The sequence below is a fragment of the Durio zibethinus genome, chromosome 18 (assembly GCF_047325235.1).
Source record: "Durio zibethinus cultivar Kanyao isolate XHJ-2024 chromosome 18, ASM4732523v1, whole genome shotgun sequence".
Lineage (NCBI taxonomy): Eukaryota > Viridiplantae > Streptophyta > Magnoliopsida > Malvales > Malvaceae > Durio > Durio zibethinus.
In genome coordinates this window covers 8929363-8949173 of record NC_143179.1, presented here as the reverse complement: position 1 = coordinate 8949173, position 19811 = coordinate 8929363, and the positions used below count along the sequence as shown (strand labels likewise).

General features: G+C 34.5%; 3 protein-coding genes and 1 pseudogene across 12 annotated transcripts; 2 read left to right on the top strand and 2 right to left on the bottom strand.

Annotated features, from left to right (window-relative positions):
* LOC111299306 (uncharacterized) lies at positions 1 to 3448 on the top strand. 2 transcript variants are annotated; one of them, XM_022894420.2, is made up of 7 exons: positions 1 to 832; positions 1101 to 1139; positions 1240 to 1310; positions 1418 to 1482; positions 1755 to 1844; positions 1921 to 2013; positions 2592 to 3448. In XM_022894420.2, the coding sequence occupies exons 1-7, from the start codon at positions 429 to 431 to the stop codon at positions 3024 to 3026; spliced, it is 1197 nt and encodes a 398-aa protein (XP_022750155.2). In that variant the 5' UTR covers positions 1 to 428; the 3' UTR covers positions 3027 to 3448. The 2 variants fall into 2 exon arrangements, with proteins under 2 accessions (XP_022750155.2, XP_022750156.2); XM_022894421.2 differs by lacking the exons at positions 1755 to 1844; positions 1921 to 2013 and having other exon boundaries at positions 287 to 832; positions 2592 to 3283.
* LOC111299309 (protein SAWADEE HOMEODOMAIN HOMOLOG 1-like) lies at positions 3420 to 7122 on the bottom strand. 3 transcript variants are annotated; one of them, XM_089747317.1, is made up of 9 exons: positions 6488 to 7122; positions 5757 to 5842; positions 5576 to 5621; positions 5292 to 5475; positions 4636 to 4717; positions 4418 to 4469; positions 4033 to 4176; positions 3828 to 3947; positions 3420 to 3705 (listed from the first exon to the last, which is right to left on the bottom strand). In XM_089747317.1, exons 1-9 carry the CDS (start codon positions 6554 to 6556, stop codon positions 3652 to 3654), a joined length of 837 nt encoding a protein of 278 aa, XP_089603443.1. In that variant the 5' UTR covers positions 6557 to 7122; the 3' UTR covers positions 3420 to 3651. The 3 variants fall into 3 exon arrangements, with proteins under 3 accessions (XP_089603443.1, XP_089603444.1, XP_089603445.1); XM_089747318.1 differs by having other exon boundaries at positions 5292 to 5430; XM_089747319.1 differs by lacking the exon at positions 4033 to 4176.
* A 162-nt stretch (positions 7123 to 7284) lies between these two features.
* On the top strand, positions 7285 to 13333 carry LOC111299305 (NADP-dependent malic enzyme). 6 transcript variants are annotated; one of them, XR_016329766.1, is made up of 19 exons: positions 7285 to 8097; positions 9094 to 9275; positions 9688 to 9883; positions 10021 to 10172; positions 10265 to 10370; positions 10461 to 10526; positions 10739 to 10834; positions 10910 to 10981; positions 11069 to 11152; positions 11262 to 11360; positions 11625 to 11672; positions 11758 to 11811; positions 11921 to 12019; positions 12115 to 12204; positions 12306 to 12383; positions 12480 to 12554; positions 12644 to 12734; positions 12850 to 12972; positions 13090 to 13103. XR_016329766.1 is itself a non-coding variant. In XM_022894419.2 (19 exons), exons 1-19 carry the CDS (start codon positions 7978 to 7980, stop codon positions 13176 to 13178), a joined length of 1926 nt encoding a protein of 641 aa, XP_022750154.2. In that variant the 5' UTR covers positions 7389 to 7977; the 3' UTR covers positions 13179 to 13295. The 6 variants fall into 6 exon arrangements, 5 of the variants coding, with proteins under 5 accessions (XP_089603439.1, XP_022750154.2, XP_089603440.1 ...); XM_022894419.2 differs by having other exon boundaries at positions 7389 to 8097; positions 12844 to 12972; positions 13090 to 13295; XM_089747313.1 differs by lacking the exon at positions 10461 to 10526 and having other exon boundaries at positions 7362 to 8097; positions 12844 to 12972; positions 13090 to 13333.
* A 175-nt stretch (positions 13334 to 13508) lies between these two features.
* LOC111299308 (uncharacterized) lies at positions 13509 to 18167 on the bottom strand (annotated as a pseudogene). Its single transcript, XR_016329767.1, has 9 exons — positions 17914 to 18167; positions 17349 to 17426; positions 16884 to 16988; positions 16715 to 16780; positions 16143 to 16243; positions 15510 to 16038; positions 14827 to 15023; positions 14600 to 14687; positions 13509 to 13818 (listed from the first exon to the last, which is right to left on the bottom strand). The product of XR_016329767.1 is annotated as an uncharacterized LOC111299308 (transcript).
* Between the last annotated feature and the right edge of the window lie 1644 nt (positions 18168 to 19811).

Here is a 19811-nt window from a genome sequence, read left to right as displayed (position 1 = left end):
GTATCTTTCACAAACAGTTTGCGCGTTGCGTAATCTCCACTCCCAGTTCAAATCGCCCTTTTTCAATTGATTATTAAACGAGATTTTATCACACTCTCCAACACCCAAAATTAAATGCACGCGCCAATCCTCACTCCATCGTTACCCTCCATCTTGCTTGCTAAATCGATGTGATATCCTCGGTTCAAAGCACGCAAATCCACGTCACCCCGACAGCAGTTAATTGCGTTGCCCTTTTTTCAAGTTTCCTTGTCCGAAATTCCCCTGCGTGCTATAAATACCCCGACCGATTCTTAATTCTCCCTTGTTACCTGTAATCGTTTTTCTTTCTTTCAACTCCATTTAATATTTTATAGATTATAATTTACATTTTTTTGTATTTTGGAAATTTTAATTTCGTTTTGTTACATATTTTTACCATCTCTGTCATGTCAACGGCCGTGGAGATGGAGCAATTGACGTCGGGAGCGAGCAATCGGATAATCCCGATCCTAAAAACCCTAAGAATTCCTCTTATTGTCATTCAATCAATGATCTTGTACCTCCTCCTCCTGCTCTTCCCTCGGCGCCGCCACTCTCAGACGGTGGTCGCGGCGGTTGACGCTGCTGCTTCGGCTCCGCAATCGCCTGCTAAAACCGCGAGGCGGAGGTCGGTATGGAGGCGAGAAGAGGAGGACACCTTGAGAAGGAGAGCTTTGGCGGAGGGTTTGGACATGGGTTTTGAAAACGGGGACGGAGAGATTCGGTGCTGTTGGAGCACGTCTATTTTCTTTGGGGTTCGCAGAAATGCCTTGTTTTGCCGGTCTTGGTTTCCAGCAACCGGTGAATTGAAGTAAGACATTAATTTTCTTTATCGACGTTACTTTCTCTTGTGGAGTCGAGGGAAAGAAATGAAATCAAATTTAAGACAAAGCGTTTTTTTTTTTGTTTTAATTTCTCTGTTTAAAGATGAACTAAAGTTGGTAACTTTTGAATCGCCTATGACTTGAAAGAACTAAAACCATTGCCAAAGCTTTCCTTCCCCGGTATCAAATCCCATGCCATGTTGTGTTTTTGCTTTACTCTTTTGTCTCCTAAGTGTTGTTTGTTTGTGATTTTAGGGGCATTTTGATCATCATGCACGGGCTGAATGAGCACAGGTAGCATTAATTTGTTAATGCCCCCATAAACATCTTAGTTTTTTTCCCAGTGGAAAAGAATCTCATTTTTCATACTCTGTTTTCGGTTTTTCATTTACAGTGGAAGATATTCTCAATTTGCAAAGCAACTAACTTCTTCCAACTTTGGTGTATATGCAATGGACTGGATAGGTACATAATTTGACACTAGTTTTTCTTCTTTTCTTTTCCTTTGGCAAAGTTGTATTGAAAATTATTAGTTTTGAGTTGTGGTAATGAGATAAGGTTTCTTGCTATAGGTCATGGTGGCAGTGATGGATTGCATGGATATGTTCCTTCACTTGATCATGTTGTTGCGGACACTGTAAGTTCTCTTTGAGTTCTCTGTATCTTTTTAATGTGCACTTCAGAGTTCAGATTAACCTGCACCGATTACGTTGTCTTTTATAACATTTAAATGGATAACCCGCTTGCTCATGTAATAATAAAACATAAATCATAAACAATTCAAAGGTTAGTGACTATCATGGCTGCTGGTTGGTAATAAACAACTAAAACTTTAACTTGGCAGCCTTTGGCTTTATTCAAAATATGCCTGCAAGGTGGTGCTAAGCTTTGTATGTTCTCTTTCTTTAGGGGGCTTTCTTGGAAAAGATCAAATCAGAGAACCCAGGTGTACCTTGCTTTCTTTTTGGTCACTCTACTGGTGGAGCTGTGGTTTTAAAGGTATCACATCTACTGATTAGTTTAAACAACATAATTATAAGTACTACTTAACAATTAATAAGTTGCAAATAATCAGGCAGCTTCACATCCTCGTATTGGAGAAATGCTGGAGGGAATTGTGCTGACATCTCCAGCTTTGCGTGTTAAGCCAGCACATCCAATTGTCGGGGTGAGTTGCTTTTTCTTGTTCTTGGTTTGTAATGCGCTAAATCATGCTGTATTTGCCTTTGAGGTTTTTCTTTGAAGTGAAGGATTAAAGCTAAAAGTGCCTTAAAACCAAACCAGTCACCCATCAATGGTTTAATAAAGTTCCGATGAAAATCTTTAATAGTACATTCATTTATACAAAAACCAGGGTCTCCTTTTTTAAAATGCCAAAGGTCTACCAAAATATTCTGTTAAGCAAAAGATATCTGCAAAGAAATTTTGGGGAGGTGTTAAATCCTTCTAAATTTAGCTGGTGTGGTTTTAGCTTGAATAGATGTTTCCATGATTTGTCCTCTATAATGCTATCTAACTATTATGGCTGAGATCATGAGATATGTGAGTTGCTTTGGTGTTGTGTAACCCTTTTGCTATTGGGTAACGCAAGTATATAGTCATAATAAGGTTGGTTGTGCCTTAATTCAGTTTCTAGCTTAACCTCCCTGCATCCCATCAAGTTGGTATTTTAATACTGATTGAAGCAGATATGACAAATTGTATTGTTTTTCCCTATGTTTAATTTTTTTCAATGTTCATATGCAGGCTATTGCTCCTCTTTTTTCTTTGGTGGCTCCAAAGTTACAGTTTAAAGGTGCCAACAAGAAGGGCATCCCAGTTTCAAGGGACCCCGCAGCACTGTTGGCCAAGTACTCTGATCCTTTGGTCTATACTGGTCCAATAAGGGTTCGAACAGGGCATGAGATATTGCGCATTTCATCTTACTTGATGCAAAACTTAAAGTCTGTGACAGTCCCATTCTTTGTTCTCCATGGAACTGCAGATAAAGTCACTGATCCACTCGCCTCCCAGGATTTGTACAATGAGGCAGCCTCCAAGTTCAAAGACATAAAGCTCTATGACGGCTTCTTGCACGACCTCCTCTTTGAGCCTGAGTGTGAAGAGATAGGACAGGATATAATTGACTGGATGGAGAAGAGATTAGTCACCAGAGCTGAAAACATTAATTGTCTCTGGTAAATGATGGATCTTGCAGGATAGACTAAAGTGTTTTTATTTTACCTAAAGTTAGAACACCGGCTTGAATCACAGGTGGATGTTTTAGAAAGTTAAAAGTTCATCCACACGTACGGTTGGGGCGCTGGTTTATAGTGAAATTTGTAACCATATATGGATATCAAGTATATATATATATTGGAAAATTCAGCTTTTAGTCAAAAGGAGTCAAGACAGAACTCTAGTTTCTGATTATGTTATGAAAACCTTTTTGACGTGAACTGAATCTTAGAAGTGGCAAAGCTGCAGGAATTGGCAACAAGCTTGTAATATTCTTGCATGAGCTGGTTAGGCACTTGGGGGCATTTAGATCCCTTCAAATCTACTCGGTTTTTGTGATTATCAGACGAATGCATATTTATGAAGCAAATTGTGATTCAGAAACACTGAATAAAACTGTACTAAGTGAATAAATAATACATCTTGGGCAAATATATTTCCCAATGGCTCCGGCATACCGTCAAGATGGTTGCAGATTTACATATATGTGATTTCTCTTGTTCAGAAGACTACAATAAATCAACCCACCCAGATAAAAATTTAAAATTCTGGTTGCAAGATTGGCAAAGATTCAGAAGCATTGTACAGACTATCTGTTTTGTTGGCCTTGAATACGACAGTGTCTCCTCAAGTGAACTCTCTCCTAGTAAAAGGGAAAAAAAAAAGCAGAAAGATTAGTATTGGTGGCTTCAGAGGAAATAGTTTCCTTGTATTCGAAATGGAGCTATTGATTGAAAAGAGTAAACAGCGAGATACAACGCTTGCCTCATAGCTGTCATGATCATATCGGATCCAAAAAAGACACCTGCAACCTCTTATGTCATGCGTTTTCCTTTCAATCTCTATGACATGAGCATCATAGTAGATTGATTGGTCTATTCTCTCCTAAGATGAAGGCAGAAAAGCAAATTAACAAAGAGTTGGGAGATTATTGAAGAAATTTCAGAACACTGAGTGCATCTATAGTCACCTGCAAGCATAATACAAGATCTCCAACTGTCACCTTATGACATTCAGAATGTTCAAATGGGATGGATCGCTCTCGTACTGCCTTTTTTACATCAACCCATTCATCCTCCTCAGCCCCAAATCCAATATATCTAACATGAACTTCCTTTAACCAACAATATATTTTATCAAATGACTTGGAAAATAAATACTTAGGATACACAACACTCTTTTAATAATTTTCTGCTGTTTCAACCTAAAATCACCCTAGTAGTGCTTACTGCCTAGATATCAATTTGACTCCATCATGCCACAAGATGTCTGGCAACAAGTATGAACACTTTAATATTAGCTCAGGATGAGTGTCAGTCTAGACGTGAATGCAATAGTATGATTTAGATACTTACAGCTTCACCAGAACTGAGAAATCGGCGACTGAGAAACGTATCAACATCATACCTGCACTTAGTCCAGCATAAGCAAATTTAGATTACAAGATTTCATATGACATAACGGAATAAATGCATGTCAATCCAAGTAGTTTTTTTTTTCTTAATTTTTTTATATATGTAAAGTTTAAAGCCTAGAAGATTGATATTGAGTTAATTTAGATTCATGCACTTACCACGCTCCATCTTTTGATGACTTTGCCTCAAACTTTAGTTCTGATAGATCAGGGACACTTTCTCCCAAGTTTGAAACCATTCCTAGAGAGAGAGAGAGAAAAAGGGAAAAAAGAATTAGCAATGGGAAAACATGCTTTTTATGTCATGATTCAGTTCTGTAACAAAGGTTCCAATTTCATTTTTATGTCATGGTTTCTAGATCACAAACCAAGGCAGACATAACCAAGAAACCCACGCAAGATTTCTGTACCAGTAGAATAGAAACAGAGAGTAAATATGAACACTAGCGAACTCATGTAATAAATTAGACACTCTTAGTCTATACTGGTAAAAAATTAGTTCACAAGTAAAACAAAATAAGAACTAGGGAGGTGAAGGCCACTCTACTTCTTCTGCGCTGTTTCTCAAAGTACAACAAATATGCCATTTTGTGATTATGATACTTACAGAGGCAAGGCCAATCATAAATTTTGAGATTGTGTGAACAATTAGTTTATAACATTTTGAAGCCAATATATCCTCAATGCTTACAGAGCTTTCATATTTCCAAAATGGGTTAGCAAATTGAAGTAAAACGGTATTACAACAAACTGACATCTGAGGAATTTCTCAATTTTGAAAATTTCCTTTTGCAAATTCCCAAAAGTAGACACACCATTAAGAATCTGAGAACTTTGATGTCCATTGTTTAGAGGGCAAGTTTCAGGGATTCTGGACTGATTTTTGGATGTATCATTCAAGGAAGGAAATTTGAATGTGCTCTCTTGCTGCCTAGCTACAAACCAGCTTTGTACCTGAGAAACAGTTATGAAATTAGAGATCATAGGAGAGTTCCTAAACTGCAAAACAGAAACAAAATAGCCAAAATTTAAGGAAAATTGGAGAAATAGTAAGAAAAGTAATGCAGACAATGAAAGAAAGAGTCAGGTAAAGAAAGACCTCAGTCCATTTAACTATAGGTTTGCTGGCACGGACTGAGGATGAACTGCAAAGATAACATGCATATAAGTCCAAGCTAATTCATTTGGTTAATCTAGAAGGAGGGAACAAGAGGGGGGGGGGGGGAGAGAGAGAGAGAGAGAGAGAGAAACTACAAAGATATATGCAAAATGCAACTAACCTAAAATTTCTTGCGATTTTTTTACAAAATCCCTTACTTTGCATCAGCTTCCTTGATTCCAATAACAATTTCTCCATCTTCTCAATCTGTACATAAAGAGGTAACAAAGGGACAAATAATTTTTTGTGATCCCTTAGAATAATAGCTTTGCAGAAACCAAAACATGAGGCATCTTAACATTTAATATAGAAATTCAGTATAAGGAACGCATTCGTTGGCTTATATTATAGCAAAAGGTTACCAACAACATTCAAACATAGTGCACTTTAATACTACGTCAAACCAAGAAAGATCCTAACTTCAATACATATGCACCAAACATCATGCAACGAATCAAACTATAACATACACGAACCTAAACCAAGACAAGAGCTCTAACTTCACATGTTAATGAATACAAATAACATTAAACATGTATTCAAGCAAATCAGAAGCAGAAATAAAGGACAATACATTAAGAAATATAGGAAACTTTTTCCAAGTTGAGAACTATGAACAAATGTAAAAATTTCATACCACCATTTGTTCTAGACCCCACAATTTGGAGCTCAATTTCACAAATATTCATTCATAAACAAAACTGCTACTGCTAATAGATCAGGAATACAACAACCTGATAAAATTTTTAAAAACAAAAACTATGAAAACTAAAAAAAAAAAGAAAAAAAGTAACAGCTAAAACTACACACATATTAACAATCAAAGAACAGAAAAGAAAGAGTTTTTTTCACCTCAGCTGTTGTAAATCCAGAGAAGACCTGTCTTTGTCTCTGTCTTGGGCGTGGGCGTAGACGATCCATCAAACACCCCAAAAATTGATTTATTTTTGGAGGAAAAAATAGAAACTTTAAACCTGTCCCTCTATAAATTGGCGGGGGCTACTGGAAAAACAATTGGGTATTAAGGAAGCTCTAAATTTAAACAATTTGGAAAACCCTAAAGTCTTGAAGTTTCAGACACTGTACAGAGAATGCCAGTTTAAGCAGTATTGGAGTTTCGGATTCAATTTTTTTTTTTATTGCCTTGACTTTCTTTTGTTTTTGTTTTTGTTTTTCTTCCCCTTTTTGCTTGAGAAAGACTATATTGGACTTGGGCCGCTCTACAAACTATATCGGACTGCTGTGGAAGAAAGTAAAAGAAGTTGGTAATCATGTTTCAGACTCTGACATGGGAATTGGCCTTCGGCTACAGACAGTCCATGTAACGTCATATCTCCTATGAGCTTTTCTATCAGTACATTTTGCATTCAGAACTTGCCTAGACATTGATGAAATAATTTCATGTGAAAACAGGGAGAAGAAGCTTTCTTCTGAAAGCAAACAAATGAATTAATTTATGGTTTTGCTTCTTTTTTCATTCTATTATTAATTATTATTATTTTGTATGATTGTAACCTTTCAAGCAATTTTGAGAGTTTTGCTATTCAGATCTCAAGGGAACTAGTTAATTGGAATTTGGAAAGTGAATTGTATATTTTACAGCAACCTTTCTCACAATAAATGAAATGTGTCATCATTATGCACTTATAATTCAACAGGAGAAGAAAGTTTACAACACTAGCTCTTGCGGTCCCTTTTGCTTAACCTGTCATTTGAAAAGCAAAAGCCATGAAAGAACAAGGGATAGTTAAGTTTATAATGCTCGAATACTTCATTTATAAGGTCTAAGTCTAAGTTTCACCATCAAAGCTCCCTCTTAGCTATCTGTCAACAGACCCTCTTGGCTATCCGTAAATCCCATATAAATCTTTTCTAAAATCTACGATTTATGCTGACCTGAAATTGAGAAAAATTTTCTCTTACCCTTTACTTTTTTATTAGAAAAAAGGAACACATACACAAAAACCACGTACGCTCTGTATTCAAGGACACTCCCAATGTAGTTGGTAAGGAATACACTTAGGTTCCCTTTGATACGAAGGAAAGAAAAACGAAGTTCTAGCTCGAATGATGCCTATCAACAATGTCTTTGACTGACTTTTGTGCTTTCCTTGTATCACTTGGCTGTTTCCTTGGCATTTTTCTTGTCTTTTCCGTTTTACTTGATGGCGGTTAGATTCTTTTCCCTTGCCTTCGTATATGTTTTTATCCTTTGTCACGGTCACTTCTTCCTCTTTCAGGTATATATATATAATATATTCATGAAAGCAACCATGACACAAGACGAAATTTTCTTTTCTGTTATTTCCCTCGGCACATTTGAGTTGTATCAAAATTAAGACATGGCAACAGAAGAGTCGAACTCTCTGCAGAATATACCAACCTGGGTGATTGCTGCTGTCTGTTTTGTCATTGTTCTCATATCTCTTATTGCAAAACGAGGCCTTCGTCGCTATGGGAAGGTATCCAAAACAATCTTTGATCCTTCTCCTCAATGTTTTACCACGCGTGTTTAATTAATAACTCCGCAAAAATTTAGAGAGAAGTCTTTGTAGAATATACATAAGATATATGCCATCTGCAAAATTTTTCTAGAAGTATGACTTTTTTTTTATACAAAATAAAATTAAATTTTTTGTCCTAAGATCTTCTTTTTGAACACCCATTTCTACACGTGTGCCGCAGCAGCTTACTTTTATTCTTTTTGACATTGAAAAGAAAAAGGCACCAACATTTTATTTTCAACTTTCCTTGGATCTTTCTGGCTTTGCTTCGTGTTATTGTGGTGGCGTCGAGTAATTTATCTTCTATTCGAGTTAAATTTTTTTATTTATGATCAATTAGCTTTAAATTAAATAATTAATATAATATCATAATCAAAAAAAATTTTATTGTTACACATCATAATAAGACTTATTAATACGTGATATCTTATATCTTATAATTTTATATTTAAATTAAATTTTTTATTTAAAATTAATTAATTTTAAATTAAATACTTAATATAATATTTTAAAATTTTTTTCTATTATCATTTCTTAATTCGTCACATAAAAAAAACTTATTTTATTTTCACTTATATGTAGTGGAACATATTAATATGATGGTATCTCATGTCCTATACTTTTATATTTTAATTAGATTTTTTTTACTTATAATTAATTAATTTTAAGTGAAATGAATTTTAAATAAAATATTTAATATCATATCAAAATCAAAATTTTCTTATGTTAATCTTTTCTTATTTATCCGTCAAAAAAAATTTTATTTTTGCTACACATGATAAGACCTATTAATATGATGGTATCCCACGTCCTATAAAGTTGACCTATCACTTCCATGAAGGTTGGATGCTTGATGCTTTGCCTTTTTACTTTGCCTATAAAAAAGAGTTGGCTTTTGTTTTCATAAACACAGGGCAAAAGCTTGTTTTTCTTTAAGCTTTCTTTGATTTGTAGAGAGCGGGGCTGTGTGGAGAAGAGAGAAAATCTCGGTCTTTATCATCGCCGAGAACAATGACGAACGGTGGTGATTTAGTGGATAACAACTGCACTGCTACTGGTGGTTTTGAAGATATGTACGGTGAGGATAGTGCCACGTTGGATCAGCCTGTCACTCCTTGGACTGTCTCTGTTGCTTGGTGATTTACTCCGATTTCTGCGCCAAAGCCACTATTATCTTCAATTTTCTGTTTCCGTTTTATAGTATGGTATAATAATTAGATTTTTGGTGTGTTAAAAGTTTGAACTACTAGTAATAATTGTTGTTCAGACATTTTGCAGATGAAGTTTTGTTGGTAAGATATAATGACAAAAGTTAAATCTTCTATCATATTTGTCTTTTCTGTCAAAATTTTATGCATGACCAATATAAAACTATGTTTGTCATTGTGGTTGCTGTTGTTGGCATACTTACTGCCACAAAAGAAAATTTTGATGTATGTGATTTTTCATTTGTCATTTGTCTCCAACAATTTCAATGAAAAATGATCATGATTTGAAAATTTTGGTTGTCTCTCAACTTAAGTTAGATCTCTGTTATTCTTGTTGCAGTGGTTATTCCTTGATGCGGGACCCACATCACAACAAAGGGCTTGCCTTCACTGAGAAAGAAAGAGATGCCCATTACCTGCGTGGCCTTCTGCCCCCTGTTGTTCTCAGTCAGGAGCTTCAGGTGAAGAAGCTGATGCACAACCTTCGCCAATATAAAGTTCCTTTGCAACGATACATGGCCATGATGGATCTTCAGGTACTTGTTCATGCCTTTCATTCCCCACATTGGCAGCTGAGCCAAGTGACTTTAAAATAGTTTTTTCAGTTATTGCACTTTCAATTGAATCACTTCTGCTTTTTAAAGTTAAACTGATGGTCCATTGCATTTTACAGGAGCGGAATGAACGACTTTTCTACAAGCTTCTCGTTGATAATGTGGAGGAACTGCTCCCAGTTGTGTACACTCCAACAGTTGGTGAGGCTTGCCAAAAATATGGCAGCATTTTCAGGCGTCCTCAGGGTCTTTACATCAGTTTGAAAGAGAAGTATGTGTTTGGTTGTGTCCTTTGTCTGCTTTCCTTTTTATCAGTTCTATATGTTGCTGTTGCATAACTAGCTAAGCATCACAATCTATCAGGGGGAAGATTCTGGAAGTATTGAAAAACTGGCCTGAGAGAAGTGTTCAAGTTATTGTAGTAACTGATGGTGAGAGAATTTTGGGACTTGGAGATCTTGGTTGCCAGGTAATGTGATATATGTATTGAAGCTGTGATTGAAACCCTGATCATCTCGTAGACCAACTTAATGGTTTTTGATATGACGATTGTTTTCAGGGAATGGGTATACCTGTAGGAAAACTTTCTCTATATACAGCTCTTGGGGGAGTCCGTCCCTCAGCTGTAAGCATTACTAAAACCACCCGGTTTCATGATTGAATTTCTTTTTCCATCTTTTTTTTAACTAATGGACGAGTTTGTAGTGAAAATTTTGGGCAGTAATGCCACAATAGTCTCCTAATTGCATGTATGCAGTTGAATCAAATTTCTATTTATTATTCACACTTTCTGCAGCTTAAGCAGACAATGTGCTAAGTTTTTTTTAATATTGGCAGTGCTTGCCTATAACTATTGATGTTGGGACAAACAACGAGAAGTTGTTAAATGATGAGTTTTATATTGGGCTCAGGCAAAGGAGGGCAACTGGACAGGTTTGGTGATTTTTCCTTTGCTTCTATAGTTTTTCATCCAGTCATAATTTGTCATGCCATTAACATATGGTATAGGAATATGCTGAACTTCTTCATGAGTTCATGTCCGCAGTTAAGCAGAATTATGGGGAGAAAGTCCTAATACAGGTAATCATCAGTTCATGTTCATTTTAGGCCTTTGCTTCTGGCTTTTTACATGCTCTGGTCTCAGAATAAGCTGAGCCTGATTTTTAGTTTGAGGATTTTGCAAACCACAATGCATTTGAGCTGTTGGCAAAATACAGTTCTACTCATCTTGTTTTCAACGACGATATACAGGTAATATGCAATTACTGGATTCCCCTCTTATTTTTTCCTTAATTGTGATGACATAATTTTAGCTTTGAGAAATATTCTTTCTTATATGGCGACTTTTTCTTAATGGCAGGGTACAGCATCTGTGGTGCTGGCTGGTCTTCTGGCAGCCCTGAGATTACTTGGTGGAACTCTCGCTGATCATAGGTTCTTGTTCCTGGGTGCTGGAGAGGTAAGGCTCATTTAACAGAATGCTAGTAAGGAAGCAGTAGCACTTTCTTTACATGACTTTCCCTCCCCCTTTTCCTCTATATTTTTTATATACAAAAAGAAAAACGTAAACTGAAGATAAATTAAAGGATTGCAAGTATTGAAATTGGAACCCCAATTTGCTGGATGATACTTGTAAGAGTGGTTACATAATCCAACTAGATTAAACTTCGGGATTGATATATGTTTTTGCGTCCTAATTGCATTTGTTTTTGGGTGTTGATAGGCTGGAACTGGTATAGCTGAGCTCATAGCTCTTGAGATCTCAAAGCAGGTAACAAATTTATTTATTTTCTTATACTAAATATTTGTTTCCTTATAAGAAGGTTTATGGTTAAACATATACTGTTTCTTGACAGACTGGAAATTCAATCGAAGAGAACCGCAAGAAGGTTTGGCTTGTAGACTCAAAGGTACTATGAATCTCATCTGAACATCTTGGAAAAAAAATAATGCTAGTTCTTTCTAAAACTGGCATTCTTTCTAAAATAATGCTAGTGATGATCTTGAATTGTGTGGCAGGGATTGATTGTTGACTCTCGCACGGAGTCACTTCAACACTTCAAGAAACCTTGGGCTCATGAGCATAAACCTGTCAAGGAACTTGTAGATGCTGTCAAGGTGCGTAACTTGTCTTGAATTATTCACCAAGATTCAAAAAAGAACAGTTTCATATTTTTTTTTCTTTCCTTCTCACCTTTGTTTTGATTAATCAGGCAATCAAGCCAACTGTCCTGATTGGAACATCTGGAGTGGGAAAACAATTCACAAAGGAGGTTGTTGAGTCCATGGCATCCTTAAATGAGGTTCTTTATCTCTCTCTCTCTGTGCCCATATATCTCTATATTCATGTCGACATCATCTCAATCGAAGAGTTTTGTAACTAATCCTGATGGTTGACTTGCAGAAACCTCTTATTATGGCTCTATCCAACCCTACCTCTCAAGCTGAGTGTACAGCAGAAGAAGCATATACATGGAGTAAGGTATATGACAGGCAATTTTCTTCTCTTTTCTTTAACTGGGATGCCTTGCCATAACATAATCTTTACCTTTTTGTTTTCCATTTTTTTTATCTGCAGGGTCGTGCAATCTTTGCCAGTGGAAGCCCATTTGACCCCTTTGAATATGACGGCAAAGTCTTCGTGCCTGGCCAGGTTCTGTCTGTGTATCTCAAGTATTTTGACGCTTGAAATTTACTTGCGCCCTTATGCTAATTGTTTTCACCTTGTTTGATGTCATTCAGGCAAACAATGCTTACATATTCCCTGGATTTGGTTTGGGTTTGATAATTTCTGGTGCAATTCGTTTGCATGATGACATGCTTTTGGCAGCCTGTAAGTGCATTAAAATGCCTCTAGAAAATCCTTCTATAATACCCTTTTTACTACCCATGCAAATGGTGAGCAATTGGACCTAACTGCTTTCTTGTTTCCCTTGTGAAAGCTGAAGAATTGGCTGCCCAAGTGACAGAGGAACACTATGAAAAGGGACTTATTTACCCACCATTCTCGGGTATCAGAAAGATATCAGCCAATATCGCTGCTAAGGTTGCTGTCAAGGCATATGAACTTGGTGAGTTCCTGCCTGAAACCTGATGCACGATCATGTCGCTTTCCTTTTATAATGTTTTAAGCTCTTAAAATCACTAACCTCCATATTCATCCATTTACGTTCTTTGATTGTTCTTAGGTCTGGCTTCTCACCTTCCTCAGCCGGAGGATCTCGTTAAATACGCCGAGAGCTGCATGTACAGCCCAGTCTACAGAACCTACCGTTGAAATTGAAGCAGAATCCCATACTTTGTTAGCCTGCCATTTGCAGGCCTCATCTGTGTTAGCTTAAGGTCGACTGAATCATGTGTGTTATGATAATACATTTTATTACCAATTATTTCACTTTGGAGAACCTAAATGCAATGCATCAAAAGCAAAAATCTGGTACCCTGGTTTGGATTCAGCTCAGCTTTATATTCCACATATCAGACTAACAAGATAAAAATAAATAAATAAATAAAGGAGAAAACGTTAGAATAGTGACTCCATAATCAGATTAACTTATAATCCCAAACGCATTAAAATTATATTAGGCTCTTGAAATCATACAGCTAATAGCTTTACTTAGCATGCCACAAATAGCGGCATGAAATCTTATCTTTTCATTTATCAAGGCAAACATTTCATACACGATAGTGCTCCAAAGTTATATACACAATATAAGATCTAACAGTCTGGTTGCATGTTAACTAGAAAAAAATTTCGGATGTACTTGAGAACATAAGGTTTCTAACGCATTTCATGTGTAACTTGACAACTCCTTATACCTCAAAAAGATTTAGGCTTCAACTTCTCATTTGTTGCAATGAAAAGCCACCCCATTTGGGTTTCACAAGATGCACAGTCTATAATTGTCCATGCATACCTGTGGAAAAAAGCAATTAAGTTAATTATGGTTATATGGCCAAAAAAATAAATGAAGAGAACAATCACAAGATAATATTGCAATTCATGGAGGAGTCACCAAGTTTTGCACATTGATTGATTAGACCTAATTTACTGGTTTACACCAACCCTTCTATAAAGTTCCACCAACTACCATATACACCGATGTAATTTTGTCATAACGGAGTAAATCCTCATTTGTCAACTGTTCCTCATGTTCAATCACAAATATAAACTTGCAAAGATGCAACAAAAATCATGAAAACCAGAAGTGAATCACTTTGCTCGTGTCAACCATATCAACATGGTATCATCCTCCCTCCACTATCCTCTTTAAAACAACTCGCTACTAGTCATTACTAGGGATGGCATCGGGTTTTGCTCACCCCGAACCCGACCCGACTCGAAATTAATAAAATATTATTTTTTAAAAATAAATATTTAAAAATATCATTATATAAATATATATATATAAATAAATAATTAATTAATTAAAAAATAATTTTTTAATAATGTCGGGTCAGGTAGGGTCGGGTTTTAGGCATACCCGAACCCGATTGTTACCTAATTTACCCGACCCGACACCGACCCGAAACCCGAAATTAAAAAAAAACCCAACCTTATAGGGTCGAGTCGCGCCGAAACCCGTCGGGGACGGGCTTGATTGCCGTCCCTATTTGGCACTCAGAGGCCGCCCGGTTAAAAAGTAACGCTGGTCATTACCTCATACAAAAAGTCATTTGCTTTACAAATGTCATTACCTCATACACAGCCATGTGCATTAACATAAGCAACCAGAGGACCATCAGTAGGCATCACCAACATATCACTGCGCCTAGCAATTAAAATCTGAAGGAAAAAAAAAAGTTAATGAAAATTGAAAAGGACAGCCCATAGGACTGCATGCTATTGCATTAACAACAGAAGAAAGCATGCAAACATATGGCATTGGTATTGACACACACACACACAAGAGAGAGAGAGAGACCTTACATCGAACACAGTCAAGTCTTTCAAGCAACTCAATTTCCCAGTGCAGTCTATATGACATGCCGTCAATTTCCAGAAGCTCCTGCCTTGTAGGTTCAGAGATGGGAATTTTACTTGCAATATAAAATGATAAAAGATAAGGCTTCTTCACAAAACCATCCATGCTTGGCGTCCCAAGTATTTGTTTCCACATATCTGCAGAATAGAAAAATCAAACATTTAACATTGTTAAGATTTGAAAACAAGACCAGGCCAAAAGGAAACAAGTACATAACCAGCGATTTAGTAAATATGAATAGAACTTTTCCTAAATAATGCCTATTTGCGTTTGTGTATACAAAGTATTCTTTTATTCCTTTTTCAAATGTATCACAGAATAAAAAACTCTCATTGCAAGCACACAAAGTATGATAGAGAAAGGGAACATCAATACTCCCAACAAATTCTGAAAATCTGCCATGAACCAGGAACCACATGTAATTTCTTCCACAAAAATTCTTTGAAGAGTTGAACCTCAAAGTAAATACCAGACAAAAGAACAAATAATATTCTCATGAATCACTAACATAGCAAATCTTTAAAGTAAACAAAGTGAATGAGGTGGTTGCAAAGGAGCATAGGGGAATAACTAAAAGCTTGCAAAGGAGCATAGGGAAACAACTAAAATCAAAGTTGAGATACCTGCTGCCTTTTGAGCAAGACAATATGAGTCATACATACGATATACCCAATTGGGCCAAAATGCTCTTGAATCTGTACATGAAAGATGAGACCTTGGTCCTGCCACTTTGTGAGCCATGGATTTGCTCCCAATTCCTAAGCCAGCATTTCTGATTTGTTTCTTATGGCTAGAAGTTGATGAACCTATGAAGCTAAAGTCATTTAGATGTGGACTTCCTGATTGTTTATTAGGCTCAGACAATTTATTCTCATCATCACTACTTGTTGACTCATCCATTCTATCAGACTTATAGCAGGCACCAATTGCAGATTGATGAATTCTCCTTTCTGTTTGAGAAAGTTCACTCTCAAAGCTTTCCTCTGAATTTGCTTCTGAATCATTTTCATGATTCTCACCTTCATGCGATGAAACATTTAAAGATAGCATCTGTTGGCTTCGCAGATTATTTAATGGTACCAATTTTGCATAAGCATCTCGAAGGGTTCTAAGTGGCACATCTTCTTCAATAATTTGAATCTCTCCACAAGGCTTAAAAGAATGAGAATTTACAGCAAATCAGCATTGTATCATACAGGTAATAAAATAAAGATATTTGAGAATATTTTTAGAAAGAAAAAAAAAGAATTTCTTACTGCTCCTTCTGCATCAATCCAACAGTGTCTCAAACGAAATCGCTGTTGGCCACAAGTAACACATTAATCGTACCATCCTCTACCAGACGATATTGCCGAATCTGCAAATGAGAATTAATACAATTAAGTAAAAGTATTATAAAACAACTGCAGTCAAGCTTAAAGTCATTAAGAAATGGTAGTGGAACTTCCAAGGTGCCCAAGGGTACACCACAAAACATGCACACATAATTCAGTTTGACATACTCTAACCACATAATTTTCTCTGGTCCAATAATATAAGCTTATCAAGCAGAATTCAGTTTGACAATGCATATTCGTTGGCAATAGCATTTTTCCTCACCTACTTATTTACACCTATACCTAGACATGTACACTGCATTTTTTCAGATCTTGAATAACCCTTTTCTTTATGTACCTGTCCGGTATGTGGGAAAAGGAGATGTTTTCCTCAAACATGTAACAACTCTTATGCAATGCTATAATTTGTTAGAAATAAAATGTCACAAAATGCAAGTTAAATGCATATCAGCAAGCAAAAATAAACAAGCAGTAGGTTTCGGCATATATACCTCTGCAGTTGTCCCTATTTTTGCTAGCCTTGGTGGTCCATCATCAGAGTGTCTGTAAACACGGACCTGGATAAAGGTTTGTTTCATTATCCAAGAAAAAGATCAACAAGAAAGAAATCACATATGCAAAAAAGTGAAAAAGAAAAGATATGATGGGGAGTTCACCTACCACACCATGGAGCATCAGCCTGGGTCATTGCTCTGTTAACTGCAGTTACAAAGTTGGGTTGAATAACTCTAAGTGGGAGTGTGGCCTCTAGGAACAGGACTACCCCTGGTAATTATTAAACAAAAGGGTTTAAATTCTTCAATCAGATAATACAAAAGCAAAAATTATAGAGAAGGAAACATCCAGAATAATACGAAACCATGTGATTCAAAAACGGACTATCAAACACTGAAGCAGACTTATGTACAATGTGTCTGATGCCATTCTATCACCGTGGCAAATGTGTCAAAGTCCGATAAATAAGCTAAATATCTAATGTTCCTAAAATTTTCCGATTTTACTAATCAACGACAACACAAGAATTTTTATGAATCAATACCTCCAGAACCACAACTTTTGAACATGTATAATCACAAATTATGCCACGCGATGCAAAACAAAAGTAATTGGAATATGATTAAATACCTTCATGATAAAACAATGAGAGGTTCAAGATGGAACCGCCTTCCCAAAAAGCCCATCTGTGACGGGTATCATCAACCTCTGTCATATGCATTCGATAAAGTAAATCTCAAACTGTTAAAATTGGATAAGACTGACCAAAAACTCTATTGTGATAAATAGAGATTATATGATTACAGCCGAGATATGAATGCAGGGAAGTCAAATAGGTATTGAAGGTAAAGTCATCAGTTGAAGCAACGCCAGCACAGTATGAACAACAAAGTTAGAAACCAATAACAAACCGAAGCAATAAACTGAAATAAATCTTAAAAATATTTTAATTTAAACTAAATATCTTTCAACAATTAATAGAATTTTTTTTTCACTAAAAGACTGAATGTTTGAAAAATGAAACAAAATAGCAAAAACGATTCTGCAATATTAATAAATTTAAATTTTCCTAAACCTTCAGTCAAACCAAAATTAAGAACGCTGTGATAAAACGACGATAAATTCTTAATGAAACGGTAAACAACGAATCAAAATATGGAAAAAAGAGAAATTTATATATGGTTACGGTGGTTACGTGGCATCACGATCATTGTCAGATGATTCCAGAAGATCTTCGACTTCTTCGATCTGTAACTCCTCGTCGTCGAGCTCCAGAGTTTGTTCGATCTGTCGCCTCTCTACTTCGTCTTCCATTTTTTTTTTCTTCCCAGTGTTTTAGCTTTTTTTTTTTTTTTTTAAAGTTTTCCTTTGTTTTTTCTGGGTTTTGTTCGGAAAATGAAGGATTTATGAACGTTTATTGTAATCGTACCCCGCCAGGTGGCAATTTTCCCTCGGGAAATTGTTTCTTTCTTTCTTCAAACTCTCTCCCTCTCAGCTACGACTTCTGGACTTGAAAAAGCCCGGTCCAATCCAATAAATTTTAGGGATAATACCCATTTGGTCTCTAAATTATTATATATTTTTTAATGTAATACTTAAATAAAAAAATTTTATCAGATATTTAAACTATATTTTTATGTATTAAGTTACTTTAACTTTTAATATTATTAAAATAATATTAAGATAATATTTAAATATTGATATAAATGACAAATGATTTCACGTTACATGTCATTTTTTTTAAATAAAAAGTTTTTAAAATATAATTTTTAAAAAATATTTTTATTATTTTTTATTCTTCAAAAATAATATATAATAATTACATAATTATTACGTTACAATCATGTATCATTCAAGTCAATATTTAAATGTCACAGTAATATTTTTTAAAAAATATTTAAAATTTGAGATAATTTAATACACCAAATTAAATTAAATTTTAAATACATGATTAATATTTTTTTAATTTAAATATTACATTAAAAATTTTACAATAATTCAAATATTAAATAAAATATTATCCTTAAATTTTATCACGTCAATTTGAAAAAATGTTTAAAATTATATGTCATCACTCATCACGTAAAATGTTGAAAGGTTCTTTCACAGTGAAAGAATTGTTGAATAACGCAAACTCTTGTTTGGTACCCAAAAAAAAAAAAAAAGTGAGCATGTCAAGAAGTGAACGCCTAATACTTAAATTACATATGTTCGAATATTTGTAAAAAAAATAAAACTAAAGGTTTTATTTTTTATTACGTGTAAATACAATTATAATCATAAATTTTTAAAATAAATAAAAAATTCAATTAAAATACTGTTGTTATTTGGCATTGTTGAAAAATGCATGACAAATTATAATTGTACTAGATTATAACTAGTGAGATATACAAAATAATTTTATTTATTTAATATAAATATATATATTCAAATTATTTTTTTAAAATTATATTTAAATTTTTAAAATTTATAGCATATATAAAATTTGTATATATTGACTTGTCATTAAAAAATAATTTTTTTGTAAATAATAAAAAAATTATGTATTTCATTTGAATATTTTTGTTTACAATAATATTTATACATCTCTAAGATTATATCAAATAAAAATAAATTATGTATTTTTTAAAAAATAAATATATATTATTGAATGATAAATTAAATAATAAAATAAGTATTAACATATTTTCACTTTAGTAATCTTTACTAAATTATTATGTAAAATATGAAAAATATGTGAAAATATGTGAAAAATAAAAATAAATTGAAAAAATATTATTTTTCATAAAAATGAAATTGTAATAACAATAAAATATATCTTAAAAAAAGTTATAAACAAAAAAAAAATTGCAATAGTAATATAATATACCTTAAAAAAAGTTACTAAAAAAATTGATGTATAATACGTTAAGTTTGTAGTTTTAATTTTGTAGAAAAATTTTTTTGTGGTAATTAGGATTAAATAAATTAATTTTAAATTAATTTTTTTAATTTAAAATAAATATAACAAGTGATAAAGATAATATTAAAATTTTTGCATTTATTTGAAACATAATTTTGATAATTATAGTTCAAATGTATATAATTGTTTTG

What these genes read in the sequence shown, in the direction of transcription:
- LOC111299306 (XM_022894420.2), top strand. Translation starts at nt 429, where the DNA reads ATGTCAACGGCCGTGGAGATGGAGCAATTGACGTCGGGAGCGAGCAAT. An exon ending in ATATGCAATGGACTGGATAG is followed by an intron (nt 1,311 to 1,417) that starts GTACATAATTTG and finishes TTCTTGCTATAG; the next exon opens with GTCATGGTGGCAGTGATGGA. An exon ending in GTGGAGCTGTGGTTTTAAAG is followed by an intron (nt 1,845 to 1,920) that starts GTATCACATCTA and finishes GCAAATAATCAG; the next exon opens with GCAGCTTCACATCCTCGTAT.
- LOC111299305 (XM_022894419.2), top strand. Translation starts at nt 7,978, where the DNA reads ATGGCAACAGAAGAGTCGAACTCTCTGCAGAATATACCAACCTGGGTG. An exon ending in AAAGGAGGGCAACTGGACAG is followed by an intron (nt 10,835 to 10,909) that starts GTTTGGTGATTT and finishes CATATGGTATAG; the next exon opens with GAATATGCTGAACTTCTTCA. An exon ending in AAGCATATACATGGAGTAAG is followed by an intron (nt 12,384 to 12,479) that starts GTATATGACAGG and finishes TTTTATCTGCAG; the next exon opens with GGTCGTGCAATCTTTGCCAG.
- LOC111299309 (XM_089747317.1), bottom strand. Translation starts at nt 6,556, where the DNA reads ATGGATCGTCTACGCCCACGCCCAAGACAGAGACAAAGACAGGTCTTC. An exon ending in CTGGATTTACAACAGCTGAG is followed by an intron (nt 5,843 to 6,487) that starts GTGAAAAAAACT and finishes CTTTATGTACAG; the next exon opens with ATTGAGAAGATGGAGAAATT. An exon ending in CTATAGTTAAATGGACTGAG is followed by an intron (nt 5,476 to 5,575) that starts GTCTTTCTTTAC and finishes TCTGTTTTGCAG; the next exon opens with TTTAGGAACTCTCCTATGAT.